Here is a 19,620-nt window from a genome sequence, read left to right on the forward strand (position 1 = left end):
TTTAATTATGTTTATTTTGATTGATTGCCTACATAACTAGATACATTTTGGGCCAACTTACATTTTATGGTCCGTCATCAGTAACTAAAATTATTAAGAACTGGATGTTAAGTACAAAATTAAACATAAAAATGACAATAAAATGTAATAGTAATATCTTACTTTGTATTCAATCAAATGTCACCTTAAAAAATGAAAGTATGGACATGATATGGGACATATTTCACCGATACATACAGCAAATGATAGAGACCAATAGAGTGCATTAGATTATAGATGTTTTCTATCATAATTAGTTAAACTGTAGTTTTAAATCGTTGAATTACCAGTAGTGTTCCTATACATCTTTCAGACACAGGATTACGGAATTTTCAAGAATTTTCTAATACTCAATACAGTTTAAATGCCATTTTAATTTTTAAATATTTCGTAGTTTGATAATTTTTTATTCTAGTTCATTGGTTTTATTTAATTACGGAAACGTGACACATAGGCAATCTGCCGATGGGGAAAATGCCTCTCAGGAGGTCTTTTACAGGAAAATGGTCTTTATTTAGGTATTACTAAGATGAAGAAAACCTGGAAAACTCCATGTGGCCAGTCCATTGGCAAGGTGCAAACCCACAACCAACTACAAGTGTTTAATGGCTTTATCCATACAGCCACTGGTGGGCCATTATATTTCATTATGATTTTATTTATAGTATATATTAGCCATCTTCAGATCTTTTTTTTTTTCTCAATTACAATGAACTTCTCTGTAAGGGACACTTGTGGACAAAAATTGTTATACAAAGTTTTGTGAAAATTACAACCTTTAAATGTAACCTGTACTATTTTTTATATATAATACATGTAATACATACCATGCGAAAATGATAGTAGTAATTAGTGTTTCTCATTTCCTGGTCTTTTGCTTGTTCCAGGATTCCAGGATAAAAGTGAGCTGTTTCCCAGGATAAAATTAATTATTTTTAAGATACAGCAGAGCATCGATTATCCGACTTAATTGGGGACTGGGGTTGGTCGGATAACTGAAAAGTCGGATAACCAAAAAGTATGAAAAAATACATTATCAGTATAGTGTATTAGGCCTGGTTTAAATACTAGCCTCCCTTTCACGGTCGAGCCAGTGCTGCCAGCTAAAACATGCAAAAATTTAACAAAAATAATATTAAAGTAGCCAAGACATAACCAAATATTGTAGCGCCACATCACTAGCGGACCTTTGAATTTGCCGACTAGAACGCGGTCGGTTAACCGATAAGTCGGTTAATCGGGGGTCGGATAATCGATGCTCTACTGTATTTGATTTCAAGATATTTTGTATGATATCAAATTACTTTAAAAAATGAAAAATAATTATATGTTCTGCAACCTCCAAAATCATATTAATAATGCTGTGTAAGATGTATATTAAAAATTACCTTTGAATTATGTAGAAATTTTCACAAATAGAAAAAATTTATTAAAGTTTGCTGGAAACTGCATACAACAACAACAAAAAAAATGCTTTAAATTGAGTTGAAAATTAAAAAAATGAACTTAAATCAAACTTCTAACTTAAAAAATAATTTTTGTTTTTTAAATAAAACACAAAAATTCACAATAATATTTTGTATTAAGATTTTAAAAAGCAAAGATAGTCAATACTCCAATCACTCAATCTGGTTCTTATTTAACTAATGAAAAGCCTGCTACCAAGAATGTCCTTTCCAATTCAATGGATGTGGGTGGAACCATCTTTAATGCATTTAAGAGAAGACAGATGATGTGTTTTTTCACCTGTAGCCTGGAAGATTTCTACTTCATTTTCAAGATTGTAGTACTTCTTTTGCTCTCTAGTATTCTTGATTTGTCTACCTGGGCTGCTTTAACAGAAACATCAAGCTTATAGCCCAATAATTTGACATTTGTCTTTAATAATCAGGTTTATGAAAAAAACTTCATACTTATAGACTTCGTACTCGTTTCTGTCCTTGCCCAATTTGCACAACCTGGTGTTATGCAATTATTGAAGCTACTAGGCATAATTAAAAATTAAGACAGCATAAGCAATAAGCACAATTATTCCAGATATTTCAGATTCTGATAAGTAAAGAATTTTTAGAGTCCTGCCACAAATAAGCTATATATTGATTATTGACCATTTGTGACATGCCATAACGAGCAAAAATTTAAAAAAACTAATAAGTAGGTTTAAAATTAATAAATACAAATGTATTCTAACAGTTTATTAGTTAATTATACTTTCTATATGCAAAATTTCCTCAACCTTAACACGAAATAAGAAAAAAGTGAATTTTTAAGAAATTTGTGGGATTTCCCCAGGTTAAGAAAACAGCTGGGATCCCGCTACTAAGGTTTCTCAAATGGAATCCCGGGATCCCATTTGAAAAACCCTAGTAGTAATGCAACACATTACAGTAAGTGATTCATTACTTACTGTAATGTGTTGTATTACTAACATATATATAACATAGACACCATGTAAAAACTATCTTATTATATTATATCATATCATATCATATCATATCATATCATATATGTATTGAGAGTCAGTATTATTATGTTTGATTGTTTTTATATTTCATTGTAATAATCTGCTTCTCACTAGGCATAATTTTTCTTGGCTAGCTTCATATAGTCTACATCTTCTCTATTGATATACAACTGCTTGAGTTTATTCATGTAGTCCATTCATGGTCTATCTGTATGACTATTAGCAGTGTCATTTTGGCTGTCAAGCCATCACCATCACCATCTTTATTCTCCTTTTCTTGAATCTCAGAAAGTGACTGAAGGATTGTTTTTGTACTTGTTTTTATTTTTGACTTGTGCACTCAGTTGAGATATCAGGATTTATGTCAACACAATAGTTTGCAGAGATGGTAAATCCAGGAGCATTCACAAGACTTTGTTGTCTTCAAATCATTTGCAAAAGTTTCTGCAAAATTATAAGCATTCTCATTGCCAGAAGAAAATCTGGCTTTGAAGAAACAACTCGAAATTGTTGATTGGGGAAACTGTCTCCAATCATGAAGTCTATGAAATGGCTTGAAAAGATAGTGAGTTTCTTTGTCAGCTTTTTGAATGGAGTTCCATGAACTATAATTACAAGTATGTACTTCAAAACCATTTGTCTGTACTTGACTGAAATTTTGAATTGCACCTTGATCCAAACGATTGGGAGACTGAAATGACATTTGGTATAAGAAACATAATCTCAACATTTTCAAGCTATATTTCTGGATGTTATGTTAACATTATCAAGAAAAAGCATTTTCTTGTTTTGATGTGATATTTTCCTGTTCTGCTGTTCCAGCTGCTCTATCATAATGTCTCTCATCGACCAGACCTTTTTGTTTCATTTTTCATTCAATTTCTATAGATTCTATTCTCTTGTCTTCAATGTAATGTCTGTATTCTTGAAACCTTTTGGTTTGGTGGCCTTTCCAATTACCAGAGATTTCTCTTGTTCTTCACTCATACTTATGCACAACAGAACTGTTAGTCATTCCTTCACTATTTTGCTACTGGAATATGATTCATCCTTGAAGCATGAAGTTTTATCGTGGAGAGTGCAAAAGAATAGTTCTGTTTCATCTGCATTCAAAATATCCTCAGAAAAATAACCAGTAATAATGGAGAGAAGCTTAGCCCACCATTGTACTCCTATATTATGATCAACTTGAGAGAATTTCCCACAAATAGCTTTGAATTTGATATGTTGCTTTCAAAACTTTTAAAGCCATCAATTTGAGGTTTTGAAGTCCATGGCATCTAATCAGATGAAAACTGTAAAGCTTTGACTTGTATGATTGATGATAATATAGAAACATTCTGACTTCTGATTCTGCAGAATAATTCTATGACTGTTTTACTAATAAAAGTGCTATTCTCACCTCAAAACTTGTATCGTTATGATGCCAATGGCTGAGTAGCTCTTCTTGTTTCTTGATGACTTCTGCAACTTGCATTTTTCCAATCTTGAATACCTCTGCTAATTTTCTCATTCTGCACTTGTTAAGTAGAAATTATTGAATATTACTTATTTTTTAATGTCAGTGGCCTATATGAGTTTTATTGACATACAAATTCTCTTTTCAACATGAAAAAAACATGTGCTCTGTCTTCACTATAAATTAAGTGTAAACAGAAGTGAGATTGCACAATTGTCAACTTCTTATATAGTACTTTCTATTGTAACAAAATTTTTCTAAATAATCAGCAATAGACACAGTTTCATTTATCAGTCAAACAAGTTATAAGCAAGACGGATCTCCATATAAGCTATTAGTACTATTCTAGATTGGTGACCAATTGCCAAATGATTCATTCAGTGAGCAATCTAGACCAGTGGCATAGTGTGGGTGTCAGCCGCCCGCGGCAGAGGAAAATTTCGCTGCCCCTTTATTTAGGTATCTCAATTCAAAAGACTAAAATATACGGTAATTCTAAAGAACTTTTCGGCAAAGAACAATCATCATTATTGTGTATTGTGCAGGTGTATTGTGCAGGTGTATTGTGTATTGTGTATTTATTGTGAAATTCTGCCGCCCCCTAAAAGTGCCGCCCGGGGCGGGCCGCCCCTGCCGCCCCCACTACGCTACGCCACTGATCTAGACACTTGTATTATGCAGCAAATGATTACTGGATTTAAATCAGACTACTTCACCATTATTATTAATACTATTAAATACTATTATTATTAAATACTACATAATTGTTTGGTTTCATTATAAAATATTGAGCTTTAGATGTTTATGTGCACTCATATTATACAAAGATGTAAAACCTGGAAGTGAGAAATATTGTTCAATGGCTGATCATAACTGATCTTCTGTGATGCTTATCACATACAGCATAAACAGTGTGCAATATACTGTCTTTCAAAGCTACCAAACTGCAACATGTCCTCAATAAACCACACATTTTTAGTGCATAATTGTTGTTCCCCAACTTCTGAATCTGGTTGGGATCTGGCCCCATGACTTCTTATTCCAAAACACAGAATTCAAGGTGAAGGGTCATTGTTTTGATATGGTAGAAGACCCCATTCTTGGATGTCAAGACCTATCTGTGATTTGAACTTGATACCCAGGAATGGGACTTCCAGGGAGCATTCTAAGCTTGCAGAAATGCTGGAAATGATGCATTGAGGCAGAAGGGGACTATTTTGAAGGTAATGACTATGAAAGTTAAAATAATTGTTTTCTTTTTATATGCCTAGTCTTGGAATTTTCTGATCATACCTCATATTTCTCTAAACACCATTGATAAGTTATTTTAATTACAATCACCCAATGTATAAAAATATTAAATTAAATATGTAGCTTAAATATGAACAACTGACACAGAAGAGGTTATATATAGGTCTATACACTGTAAATATAAACAGTAGTTTTCTTGAATGTTACACCCAATTGTGTTTTTACATGATACACATATTCCTGTAGAAAAAAATTAAGTGATACATATAATCAGGAGTATTCTCCAAAAGTTTCTTTTATAATTGGAACCAAAAATAACAGCATGAAGGTGAATAATGTGAAGTAAGTACCACATATATTGTAATATGAAAGGCATTTTTGTTTTTTAGAATTTGGGTTAATTGTGTTAAGTCAAAATTGGTAAAAATGTTTGTTTAGAAATAGAATAAGGTATACATTATTTTGTTGTTTTATAACAATTATAATAAAACTACAATATAAATGATTAGTTTTATTAATTATAATTAAAGTTATAAATAATAAGTCATACTTTACTTTTTTATTGTTATATATTATAAAATTTGGTTATTAATTAAATACTATAATAATTTTAAATTGATTCTCTGATCATTTTCCATATAAATTATTTATAACTGCATTATACAATTTGTTTGTTTTTCAATTTAGAAAAGCAGTGTGTTTAGATTAAAAATTAAAAAGAAGTTTTCTGATAAAAATATTTATTTTGGATAAATTTTTAATTTTAAAAGATTTATTATACCAGTAATTAAAATTACGTACTTCTTATCTTGAACATCCATATAAAATATAGTTTATAATATAAAGGTTTTATAAATAACATTTTTTTCAAATTTTATAAATTTAATTTTATGACTTTATTATGAAAGTTTACATTTACATTACAAGTAAACATTTATAATAAAATGTGTATATATGTATTTACATGAATTTATATAAATCATTTACAGAAATAACAAACACATTTAATAAGTAAATATTTATAAATAAAATAAATAAACTAAAAATTAAATTATATATAAATTTATAGTTCATTTATTTCATTTCTTCCAAATCCAACATATTGTGATATAAGAGTAAAAAATAACATCTTCAAATTACCTTCTTTCATAATAGTTTTGTGCTTAAAAAACTTTTCTTTCTGGAGTTTTTTATTTTCTTTCTAAAAAACAACAATGAAACTATTTATTTTGTTTTGGATTTTTTTTAATACAATGAAAACAGCTGAATTTTAAATTTGGCAATGTTTTCTTTTAACTATTTAAACTGCACTTAATTCTTGTTGATTTAAAACTTTTTTTACAAATTTATATATAATTTCTTATTTTTAAATTTAATAAATTTTTATTATATATATAGTTTTTCTATCTCAAACTTTTTACATTGTTCATATTATATTAGCAACATGCTTGAATTCTCTATGTTACAATAACAGATAATATTAAATTAAACTCCTAACAAGCTATTATTTATTAGGATATGATCACAATGCTGGGCTGCAATTTTGAATCATATTTTTAATTTATTTAATTTAAAATATATACTCTCAATCTCAAATTAGCATCAGCTTGCCCCTGTACGGTACATCATACTTTTCCTTTAACAATAGAGTCGTGCCAGTCATATATCTAACACTGTTCAGGGGAAAACTTTTGAATTGAGCTAACATGACTTCCGGTTTACATCAGAAGTGCATATATAGTTAATCAGGGCCTCCTGCCCCTGAGGTTTCCATATCTGGTCTTGTCTTTCATCTACCTCTGTTCTTGACATTACGGAAAGACAGACGAACAGACGGATGGATGACAGTGGAAATTTATAGGACTACAATTTTTTCAAATTGCAGCCCAATAAATCATTCCAATTATTGCTTGTTTTTGTATTAATTAATAGTTACATCATTATGAGCCAATTTTTATGCTATAAAATAAAATTTAGTAATAGAACTAGATATAATTTAAATTATGCAATTTTTATTAAGAGGGAAAAAAATATTTTTATAGTCACATCCTGATGATAATTAAAATTTCTTTATTACATTTTATATTAAAGTTTAAGATCAAATTCTAATATATTTCCTGTTTTTGTTGAAGTTTAATCATTTTTGTTAGAAAAAATGATATTATTTTCTTTTATCATTAATCACATTTCATATTATAATGAAAATTTATTAATAATTTATATTTAAACTGATTTGTTCATTTGTAATCATTCTCATTTTCTATATAATAAAATTGTTTTTTCATTAAAAAATATTGGGAAAAGTAAAAAAAATAAGATACTTAAGTAAAAAAATATGATGATACTTTACTTATAATAAAATACATTTGTTTAAATGTCTTATTTATTTTTTTAGAGCATCATAAAAAAATGTGATGATTATAAGCAAATTTGCCAAATATTTATGAATGAAAATATAAAACAATCATCATCATCATCATCATCACATTTAAACATTCTGTCAACGAATACAGAATCAAGACCCGAAGATCTCCAGTCGATCAAAGACAATCAAAACATTAGTCGAAAAAACTGTTTTGAATTACCTGTTACTGGAAAATAATTTAAGGCTTTTGAGTGAAGTATTTATCATCATTTCTGTAAATATTTAAGCCAGTACAAAAGCACTAGCCAAAATATTTAAATATTGGGTTGTTCGGAAAGTTCGTAGCAATTTTTAAGAAAAATAAAAGAAATTGTTTTAAAACTAAAAATATACTTTTATTCCATTATGTTTGCGCCATTGTTTTTAATGACGTGTTGCCATCTATGGGGAGCTTCATGATACCCTCTTCGTAGAACTTTCCAGTTTTTTCCGCGAAAAACTGATCCACGTGGTTTTTGCAAGCTTCCAAACTATCAAAGTTTTTATCATGAAGGGAATTTTGCAGAGAACGGAACAAATAGTAATCCGACGGGGCAAGGTCAAGTGAGTAAGGGGGGTGGGGTAAAACATCCCAGCCTAGTTCCAATAATTTTTGGTGTGTTCGTAAAGACGTGTGAGGTCTGGCATTATCTTGGTGAAACACATTGCCTTTTCTATTGGCCAGTTCCGGACGTTTTTCTTTAATTGCCATGTTCAGCTTATCCAATTGGGAACAATACTTATCAGAATCAATTGTTTGATTCTGTGGAAGCAGCTCATAGAACAGGATTCCTTTCCAGTCCCACCAGACAGTGAGCATGACCTTCTTTGGATGAAGACCGGCCTTTGGAGTTTTTAATGGTGATTCATTTTTCTTACCCCATGATCGTTTTCAGCTGATGTTGTTATAAATGATCCACTTTTCATCACCTGTCACTAAATGCTTCAGAAAAGGGTCATTTTCATTTCATCTTTCAGGAGAATCACAAATTGAGATACGATCCAGTAAGTTTTTTTCCGTTAAGTTGTGAGGTATCCAAATGTCGTAACGATTCACGTATCCGAGCTTCTTTAGATGTTGAAATATAGTACTGTTCAATGACTTCACTATGTCTGCAATCTCTCAAATTGTGTAATGAGGGTTTTCATCCAATAATGCTTTGATCTGGTCCTCTTCAATAACAGGAGGTTTTCCTGAGCGAAAAGCATCTTCAAGGCTGAAATTACCCGTTTTAAATTTTGCAAACCACTTTCGAGCAGTTGATTCTGAAACAGCACATATCTTCTTTGCTGTTTGTACAGCATTTTTGCCTTTATGAAAAAAGAAAAGAAACAAGTGTCGATAATGCACGTTGTTTGCATCCATTTTTGCAATGAGACAAGATTATTCAAATAGCGTTTAATCTTAACGGTTTTTTTGTAACGGACGCGTCTCAAGGTCATTTATTGTAATATTCATTGGTTTGTACAATTCTAATCATTTTTGCGTCAATCAGTGTCTCAACTGTCATCTATCAAAAATCGCTACAAACTTTCCGAACAACCCAATAATATCATTTTCTAAAAGTTTTCAAATCATTAAATACTTGAACTTTATAAATTAAATATTTCTAAATTTTTCATTAAGTATATTTGCAACAAATACTAGATAATTTATTTTTACTTTTATCAAAATAATCAAATTAAATATTATAAAATTTGGTTTAATATTTTAATAATATGTAATATAACAAAATATAGGATAAGTATATCCCTTTTGTGATTTTCACAGTATTATTTTACAGTAGACCATTATCCAGCTTCCAAAAATTACCAGAAAACTGGCTACTTTTGAATTTGGGGGACTGTAGAACAGCTATAGTTTGTTGCACAGCTGCTTTATTTTGATTTTCTTGACATACACATCACAGGACACTAGTTCAATTATGATCTTTTCTTAATTTTTATCATAAATATTACATACATAGTATTATTATTATTAATCCTCTTAAAATATAGAAAACAAACAAACCCTGCTTTAGAAGTGTATGTATTAATTTATACTTGTTAAATACAATTTTGTTCTGTACTTTCCATTGTTTATTTTATATTTTGAATATATATTTAGCCTGTCTCTAGAAAACTGGAAAATCCAGAAATTCAGACCACTTTCAGTTCCAAGCTTGCTGGATAATCAATCTAGTATTGTATTACATTATTTGAATTACGGTTACTACTAAAATAAAATATGAGATCTTATATCATATTCAATATTAGGCCTACTTAATAAATTAATTATTTTACTTCAAATATTAAAGAAGTAAAATGTTAGAAACAGGCATATTATATTCAAATCTTCAACATAAACAAATGATAAATTAATATAAGATTACTAATAGCACATATGTCAAAAAAATCACACAAATAGCATGTTAAATTCTGAAAATATTATAAATAAAACTATCTTCAGTTCACAAACTTCCCTCTATTCTGAATACTATAATAGTTTACATTTCTGTGTATACAATTGCCATCACAAAAAACTAAAAAAAATAGTTACAATGGTAATAGAATGTTATGTTCTCTAGAATTCAAAACAGATGCAATTTTTTATTGCTGAGGAATAGTACTGTAAATATTGTCCTAAAAATATGAATTAGACTATTTATGGGTGTTTTGATAAAGGTTTGCAGTGGTGATACAATATTAATACTGTATTTCTGTGCATACAAGAGCATGCTCTTGTACATGCATACATAATTTAGACAGTATAAATCTCAAGAAATTATAAGTAGATTTTCTAAAACATTTTAACTGTTTATTCAATTTCTTTCATCTGAAATATATGGATAGAAGACATTATTTATCAACAGAAAATATTACTTCATAAATAATTGATTATTGTTACCATTGCAAATTCTACGGAAATAAGTTAAAATTGCAATTAAAAATCTTACACTTTAATGAAAAAAATTTAACAGTTCAAACATACATGATTAAATGATCACTAAGTAAAAATATCTTGGTTAATTAGTTAAAATGGTTAATTAACTGAAGTTTCTCAAACTATAATTAACTGTCTAAACAAAAGACAATATAATATAAAATATTCAATGGATACATATATTTTTAAAACGAAATAATATTTGTCAAGATTTCAAACAATTATTTAGCAACAAATAACAAAACAAAAGAAATGCTCTTATTCCAGAAAGTGCCGATGACCTACAAAAACTAGTTTTTATGAATACTGCCTATATTTCAAACAATAAAAAAAAATTATATATATATAATATATATAATTTTTTATATACACACCAAACACACACACAAACACAAACGTACCAAGTTTTTAAATATTAATTTTTATTAGTCTTATAATAAATCTTTACAATAATTTTTATAAAGAAGTTAAAATACTTTATGTGGTAATTTTATTTAAAAAAAAAAAAACAAGTACTAGTATGTATAAAAGCTTTTAAAACAAAATTCAAACTAAATTATTTTAAAATATTTTCAGTCTTATTTCAGATATATTCTATAAAAAAATTTTAATGTATTTTTTAAATTCTATCATGTGGAATATAACATGATGTTTATTAAAATCTGTACTTTCAACAAATAAATACTGCACATAAACTAATTTAGTTTAATAATAAGTAATAATTTAGTTTTATAATTATTATTTATGTAAATGTTAATTAATAAATTTCATATAGTAGCTACTGTTGTTCTAATAAATACGAACTAATCAGAGTATAATTGAGAATAAAAATTCATTAAAATTGCACTCCCAATTTTACACACAAAATTTAATGTTAACAAAAAATAAGAAAAGACTCAAGATAAGAATTTATAAATTCTAAATATTAAAACATTTAACATAATTAGTAGTAAGTATTAATACTGAATTGGTATATTCTATATGTATTCTATGTATCTTCTTGTGTACATATTCTATATGTATTCTTCACAATGTGATTTCTTCAGCTTATCAGAGAAACCTATCATTTTAGGCCTAATGAGAATGGTTGAATCATACACAAGAAAAAGATAAATATGTTAAATGAAAGCCACATTCAAATTTTTTAAATAAGTCAATATATAACAATATATGTCAATATAAAATGACATATATCGACATATTCAGATAAAATTAAATAATCTAATTAATATTTTTCTAAGTTTTAATTTTGTCTATGACATTTTTATATCTGTATTTTTTCAAAAATCTGGCTTGGATCATTAAAACATTAAGATTTCTTGCATGAATTTCTAAAAGCAATCTTCTTACATTTTTAAATTACTAAGTTTAAAATCAAAAGAGAAAATGTTTAATAAATAATTATGATGCAAAATATTTAAAATATAAAAAAAATGTATAAATTCTTTCAAAATATTTATAAAAAATATCTTATTTTATAATAAATATAAAACTATGTTTTGTTGTTACTTTTTAATAAAAATGTAAATAATATTTATAAATAAAATAAAGTTCAATTTTTTATTATATTATAAACATAAATTATTAAAAATTTGAATTTGTAAATAAGCTATAAAGTTATATTCGAAATTATTGTGATTATTATTTATTTATATGGAAAATATTTTATGTAATTTAAAAAATTACAGCTATATCAAATAACATTTGAAAATAATAAAATTTTTATTACTTGTTAAATTTAAAATCATTTAACATTTTTTACAATATGTTGCCTAGGAAACCAGAAGTTTTATAGTTCATCAATGAAACAATTTTTCTGAAAAAATTTGGATAAATACATAATAAACAGGTTTCAGAATTTCTATTTATATTCCATTCTCATTAATCATAACCTAACAGAGATATTTGTATATTGACAAATAATTGAAAGTAATACTTTTTTATTATATAACTGATGTTATCACTTAGATAACACATTATGTCATAATAATCTACAAGAATGAAATAAATATAATTATTTTTGTAGACACATTTCAAATTGCAAAAATCTATATTGCACTTATATTTCATGCTACAAATTTCAGTTAAAACCAATTAACATTTTATTCAGATAAACTTTCAGAATAACAAATTATTAAATTTTTGCTGACATTTATAATGTAATTAAATATTTTTTCTATCAAATTCTTTTTTCTAGTGATAAAATTCTTCTCGTCATTCGTTTAACCTAAAATAACAATACATTACACAAAATTAACTATTTATGTTGATTAAATTTTTAAGCCCTTTTTTCATATTTTCTCTGCACTGTTGTAGTATTAAGTTAGCTTCATTCAAAAGGTTCAAACTAAATGTTTATAAATTAATGTCACAATATAGCAATTTCTGAAAAAAAAAACCTAAAAAATCAATGTAAACAGTTATTTTCAAATATATCATTGTTGTTTTTAGACTAATAATAAGAAAGGTCTTTTCAATGAAAAACTGATTCAAGTAAATTTTATAATGAAAAAACCCTTATAATTATAATAAAAAATTAAATTTCATAATCTAAAAGTTCAACCAAATACAAATTGTCTGATGGTAGGATGGTAAGATTTTCAACCTAAAATCAATTAATTTAAATAACTATACATTTTAAAGAGATTACATGCTCTCTGATGTTTTCCTCGTAAAACATATTATAAAAACAAAAAAAAAAGGAATCAAAAATTAGAACTTATCAAATTCATTAGATGCTATGCCAGCACAGTTTATGAATATTTAATCAAAGTAAAAAATTTTATTAGTGTCTAAAAACAAACGTGCTTAGATGCAATTTATTTAGAGTTACTTTAAGAAGTTAATACTATATTTTAATTCACAACCATATATTTCGAATAAATTTTAAATAATAATATAACAAGCCTAAAAAAAAAAATGTAGATTTAATATTTTTCATTAAATAATTAGTTTCATTAAAACATTTATTCTAAAAATAAACAAATGTCATAGTTAAATTTCCGTCAAAATATTTATTTTTCATTTAAATTTATAATATCCAAATACAGAGACAATAAATATTTATTATAATTTCAGTAAACAAAACATCACTCTATCACCCATGCTTTATTATTTATAAACACTTAGAAATAAAATAATTGCTAATTAAAGGTACTAAATTAATTACTTTTATAAAATTTTATTATCTCAATTATATTTGAAATTCAATAAATATATATTCAAAATCATAAATATTTCAAATATATTAAATATTTTTGAATAGCTAGAGAAAATTAAATTTTATTTATTAACGATTATACGCACACATCTGATACGGAATATTTAACAATTTCTCAGTCAAATTTTACAGAATTTTAAATTTTTAAAAAGTTCAACGCCGTGTTTATGAATCTTTATAAAAGGTTTAAAACAATTACTTTTATTTTTTAAATTCATATTCCTTAATGCAAAATGTAAAAAAAGGGGGGGAAAAGAAAATTTCACCTCATATTTAACTCATAATACATAATATAATAATTCACTTACTTATTCTGGATTAAGATCACGATGTAATGCATTTTATTTAAATAAAATAAAGTAGCAGATTCAATATATATATATACAGTATATATATATGTGTGTGAATTCCTTATGAAATAGACAATTTAATTACAATAAACAAAATTTCTCAAATGCACGATCGTTTATCAAGGAAAACACATTGAATGGGCGAGACGTACTTATTAAATTCTTCAATAGAATTTAAATGAAATAATCAAAATAGTTGAAGAGAAATTTTTAAAATCGGTTATCTTATTCGACGGATTAATATTCCAATTAACAAAACGGTTGGGATTTTACTTATATAAACTGCCAATTATCTTCTAATTGCTTCGAGTTTATTTTGATGTTTTATAAGAAGGAATATTAAATCAGAAAAATAAAGAAAAGCTTATTTGCGCACGCGTTTCTATCTGACAGCTGATACAGCTGAGGCCATAGCAACAAACGAATATCGACGTAAGATTCGACTCTCATTTTTCTCGTCCATTTCTTCCGTAATGGAAACATTAAACGTCTATCGCATAAGATAAAGCGCAAACGTAACGTCTTCGAATATTTTAAAAACGATAATAAAGGAGAAAAAATTCTGAAAGAAGAGAGATAGTTGTCGGGTGCCATTAACCGCTCTAGATCCACAACTTTTTTTTTTCTTATATTATATAAAAGCGAAAATCTATAATTGATCGGAGTGAAAGACGTAATCGTTTACGATTACTTACGATTAAATCGAACCCGGTTAGCATATTGGTTAATCAGTTTAACGACGAACGTAACATCCTCACCTTATGATCATTGTGCTCACCTCATGGCTGCCATGATTGTAAATATGGCCACATGGAGCTATGACGTCAACTATTATGTGACGTAAGTGATCGATCAACCTAGTCATCTCTTGGTCATGTCTGGTGACATTGCTAGATGTCATCGAGTTGAGTGTCTTCGTAGTTATTTTCATTTTTATTTTTCTCCAATTATTTTATTTTATTTTTTTAAAAACTTTAAATTTATTTATCGCAAAATTTAAATAAGATAAATAATTATATAAAATTATGTTATTAACGATATAAATATTTGTAAAATTATATTGGAAATTTGAATAAATCAGAAAAATAAAAAGTCAAAATTTTATTTTAATAAATTTCATAAACGTTATTTATATAAAAAAATAATAAAATTTCATAAATTTTAAATATAATTTTTCATTATTATTATTATTATTTATTACTTAATTAATTAAATTACAAATCATAATTAACTTAATCTTTATTATTTTTAAAAACTGCGTTTTAATGAAGTTTAAAAATTAATTCCTTCGAGTTAATTAGCTTTTATTTAATTTTTTTTTTAATATTTAAGATATATTTACAAGATTTATATTTAAACTTTCAAAATTTTTATATTACGTAATATTACGTACGCATACGTAATATTACGTATATCTACGTAATAAAACAATTAATTATAATAAATATTTTATAGATATCTTAATTAATTAACTCTAAAACAAAATTTTAAAATAATTAAATATTTTAAGTTTAATTTAAGAAATAAATTATATTTAAATATATTATTATTCTTTTTTTTTAAATTAAAAATTCCGACTGACCTTAAGTTTATTTTAGACTTTCATAAATTAGTTCTTTCGTATATAAAATTTTCTGTACGTATTTTTGAGTTTATCAATAATTCTTTACTTAATTTTTTTCTTTTTTTTTATTTTAAAATGTAATTTTTGAAAGTAATGAATATTTTTTCGTAATTTTTCCTTACTTTAATTGGATAACGTCACGTGGATAATTTGTAAAATATGAAGAAGTTTGATGGCTATAAAAGTATTTAAATTAGACAATTTTTTACTATTTCTATTTTGATATATAAATTAGAAAAGTAGAAAATAACTTTAAAATTAACAAATAAAACTGAAGAAATTTGGGAATAATTCATAACTAAAATGCTTTCTCTTATAACGTCCTTGAACTAAATATCTTCTTTTTCCTCTCTCTTCTTATTTTTTTTGGATCGTCATACATTCTTATCTTTATTTTTTTTTTTTTTTTAATTTTGGAAAAATAAACTTCATTTATAAAAACATCATTATCCTTAATTAATTAATAAATATTTTTAAAACTATTATAAAAAGTTAAAATGTATATATAAATATATACATTGCAAGCAAATATTCTTTTACTTAATTGAATATTTAGAAGATTTTAAGAGAGCATATAAAATAAATATTCATAGTTTACAATTTATTCTTAACATTTATACTTAGATTAACATAGCATTTAAACAAATATTCATTTGCTTAAATGCTTGCTGAAACATGCTTAAATATGTTTAAACGTTAAGCAAGGGTAAAACAAATGAATATTTAAACAATTTTAGTTAGAATTTAAGCAAATATTCATTGAAGTAAAAAGTCTACATGTTAAATATTTTAATTGTTATTTCGTTTTTGTTTTCGTACTTTTATGGAAACAAATTTTATCGGGAAAAATATCCAAATTTAGTCATGATGGAATAAACATTTTTAAAGAAGTTCGGAAGATGTAAGGTACTTTATATTTTCTGTATCTGTCCCCGAAGGCTATTATATAAAACTTTAAATCTTCAAATTTGAATTTGATCGCTTCTTTCTTTACAAATTCGAGATGGACTCTGTGCTAGAAACTCAATCGCTAGGTGTTATTATCTTGTCACTAGCTATAATTTAATATTTTATAGCAGAATTTAAAACTTCCGGTTTCTGGTCGTACGCTGATAAAATTTTGTTGCGGGTTATCTTTAAACGATCGGGTTTTATTTATAATTAATTGTAACTGGGGAGATGCCAAAATGGATTTAGAGAGGGGAAAAAAGGAAAAAAACACTTAATTTGTCTTGCTTTAGAATGTTTAATATAAGAATATATCGTAAATTAATGTTTATAATTGTTTACGCTATTATTTTTCATAATGTAAATACATATATATATATATTTGCATTTGTTTTAGTTGAAAAACTTTTAATCTAGAAGAATTTTATAAGGTTATTAAATACTTTATATAATAGGAAAATAAAATTATTTATTTCATAATTTACTTTTTAAATAAAACATATATATATTTGTTTTTGTTTGTTTTTATTAAAAAATTTTTGGTGATAATTAAAATTCTTTCAAGTTATTTATTAAATTTTTATATAAAAATTGCTCTTCTCTAATTCGTTTTATAACTTAAGTTATAATACTTTTCAAATTTTATTTTTTTAATTAAAAATATTTTAGCATATATATAGAAAAATATAAAGTACCTCACATCTTCCGAACTTTATAAAAAATGTTTATTCTATCATAACTAAATTTGGGTATTTTTCATGATAAAATTTAGTTTAAAAAAGAAAATAACAAAATAATTATATTATATAAATATAAATATATTACTCTTAATTATATAATTCAATATGTATCTTTATATAAATGAAACAGTTCGTGTTATGTTTTACATAATTTTTTTTTAATTTTATATTAACTGTGCTTATTTTTATAATATGAAACACTACATTATTTTATTTATAAACGGTTGCGTATAAAAATAAATTATAGATATAAAATACATTTCGAATTTATTAATTTTTTAATAAACATTTTTATTTATGATGTAGGTAAATATATACACGAAGTTCAGTTTAAAAAATATATTTTTAAAGCTTATATAGAGAGAAAGATTCCGATGGGTTTGATAAGAATTAAATATGAATATGCTCGAAACGTAAATCATTTCCATCCTCGTATTTCTTCATTTCGTCGCATGTCTCTTCTTCAGCGTCAAACGAGTCCGTCAAATATAATCGCTAAGCTTAATCTCCCTTGGCTAACACAGAAGACGTGACAGGACTAGGACAAGTTTGGGGAGTGACTCACTCCCGAATCGATAAACATTGCACTTCCAATAGTTAATCACAGTAAAGCAACACACTGTTAACTTATCACTTGCAAAGATATTCGGGATACAATACCTATAAAAATTTCTCTCTCGTTATTTAAAAAGTATCGAAATGATAAATAGTTTTATCCATTTTCCTCCTCCCTCCTCCATATTTTCAAATAGAACTTTTATTGTAGAATGATTTGCTTTATATTTCTATTTATTTAAATTTTTATTTTGGATTTAATATATATATATAATAAATATATTTTTACTTTTAAAAAATGTTAACAAAATTTCAATTTTCTTTAAGTTAATTAAATAAACAAAAAATATTTTTCTATAAATATCCTCGAGTCATCGAATAATAATAGAATCTTGGAAAAGCCGACAACACAACTCGCTTATTCTATGACTCAATATTAAAATAATCATTTTTTGGTTATTTTAAATAAATACCGGAAAGATTATCTTCGATATATTTTTCAAAATAAATGTAAATTAATAATTTTAAACGCGAACTTTTATATATTTTAAATCGAAAAAAAGTGGTATGAAAGTATAACTGTGAATTTTAAAAATGTTAGAAACATATATTAAAATGTGAGAGTTAAAAAACCGTTACAGGTAAAGTGCGTGTTATTGCAAAAACTGATGTCACCTGAACTCCATACTTTCTAATGCAAGAGTCGGGTTGCTAAGAGACGGAAATATGGCATGAGTTCAAATGCCAAGTCATTTATTATTCGATTCTATATTTCTTCGTTGTTTCCACTACCGTTTTCTTTACTTTACTTTTATTTTATAACATTTCTTTCATCGAAATAAACCTCACTCTTCCGATTTCTGACAGAAACGATTGCAAGCATCCGTTCGGTTCCCTATATTAAATAATAATATTAAATCGAATTTTCTATTAAAAAATCTTATATATTCTTCTTCTTACTGTTTGATATGTTTATAATTTGGCATCATTGCTGCCCTTGAACGTCTTTTACAAAGTTAGAACGAATACAATCCGTTTCACCTACTTGGCATCTCACGTGTTTGGAATAATCGAGATGAATATTCGATTACGTTGATTATCCTCGATATTTTTACATAATCTAATAATGTAGATAATTGAATTGACATCAATCTTCAAATTTCCCAGAAGAAAATTCATAATATATAAGTTTTACTACATCAAAGTATGATTTACCTGTGGGTTTGTTTCTCGTAAAAGTAAAATAGCTTTGCAGTGAAGACGGAATTGCAGGCTGTAGTCTTATTTATTTATTCATTCGTGTTACCGCGTTTATTTACTAACACTATAGAACGAAATAAAAAGTAAATAATTCCGTTTTATTATTATTTTTTCAAATTTAAAATTTATGTTAGATAAATTTCATATAATGCACCTCACAAAAAAGAAAGAAAGAAAAAAGAATTGTGTGTACGTAAGATAACATGTGTAACATTTATTTATTATTTAACTCTTAAAATATAGTTTAAAAAATAACGAAATTACAGTTTCAATCTTTATTTGATAAACGAATATTTAGATTTTAATTCTTACATGCGATATAGCTTAAAGCGAGACGTGGCATTAATTATTCACATATTCAAAATGTTCATGCATTTTAATTA

General features: G+C 26.0%; 1 protein-coding gene across 3 annotated transcripts in view; it reads right to left on the reverse strand.

Annotated features, from left to right (window-relative positions):
- The window catches only part of LOC136984541 (tyrosine-protein kinase Shark-like), a 90,091-nt gene extending 75,082 nt beyond the window's left edge, over nt 1-15,009 (reverse strand). For 2 of the 3 annotated variants that reach the window (XR_010882207.1, XM_067281566.1), the window contains exon 1: nt 14,869-15,009. Coding sequence is in view for 2 of the 3 variants with exons in the window: in XM_067281566.1 (XP_067137667.1) it covers nt 14,869-14,975 (107 nt within the window). In the remaining variant the exon portion in view is untranslated. Of the gene's footprint in view, nt 1-14,068; nt 14,175-14,868 lie in introns of those variants that run through there. The other variant, XM_067281567.1, reaches the window with a different exon arrangement.
- Nucleotides 15,010-19,620: the final 4,611 nt, after the last annotated feature.

Source organism: Centruroides vittatus, unplaced genomic scaffold, assembly GCF_030686945.1.
Source record: "Centruroides vittatus isolate TY-2023 unplaced genomic scaffold, ASM3068694v2 contig_922, whole genome shotgun sequence".
Classification (NCBI taxonomy): Eukaryota; Metazoa; Arthropoda; class Arachnida; order Scorpiones; family Buthidae; genus Centruroides; species Centruroides vittatus.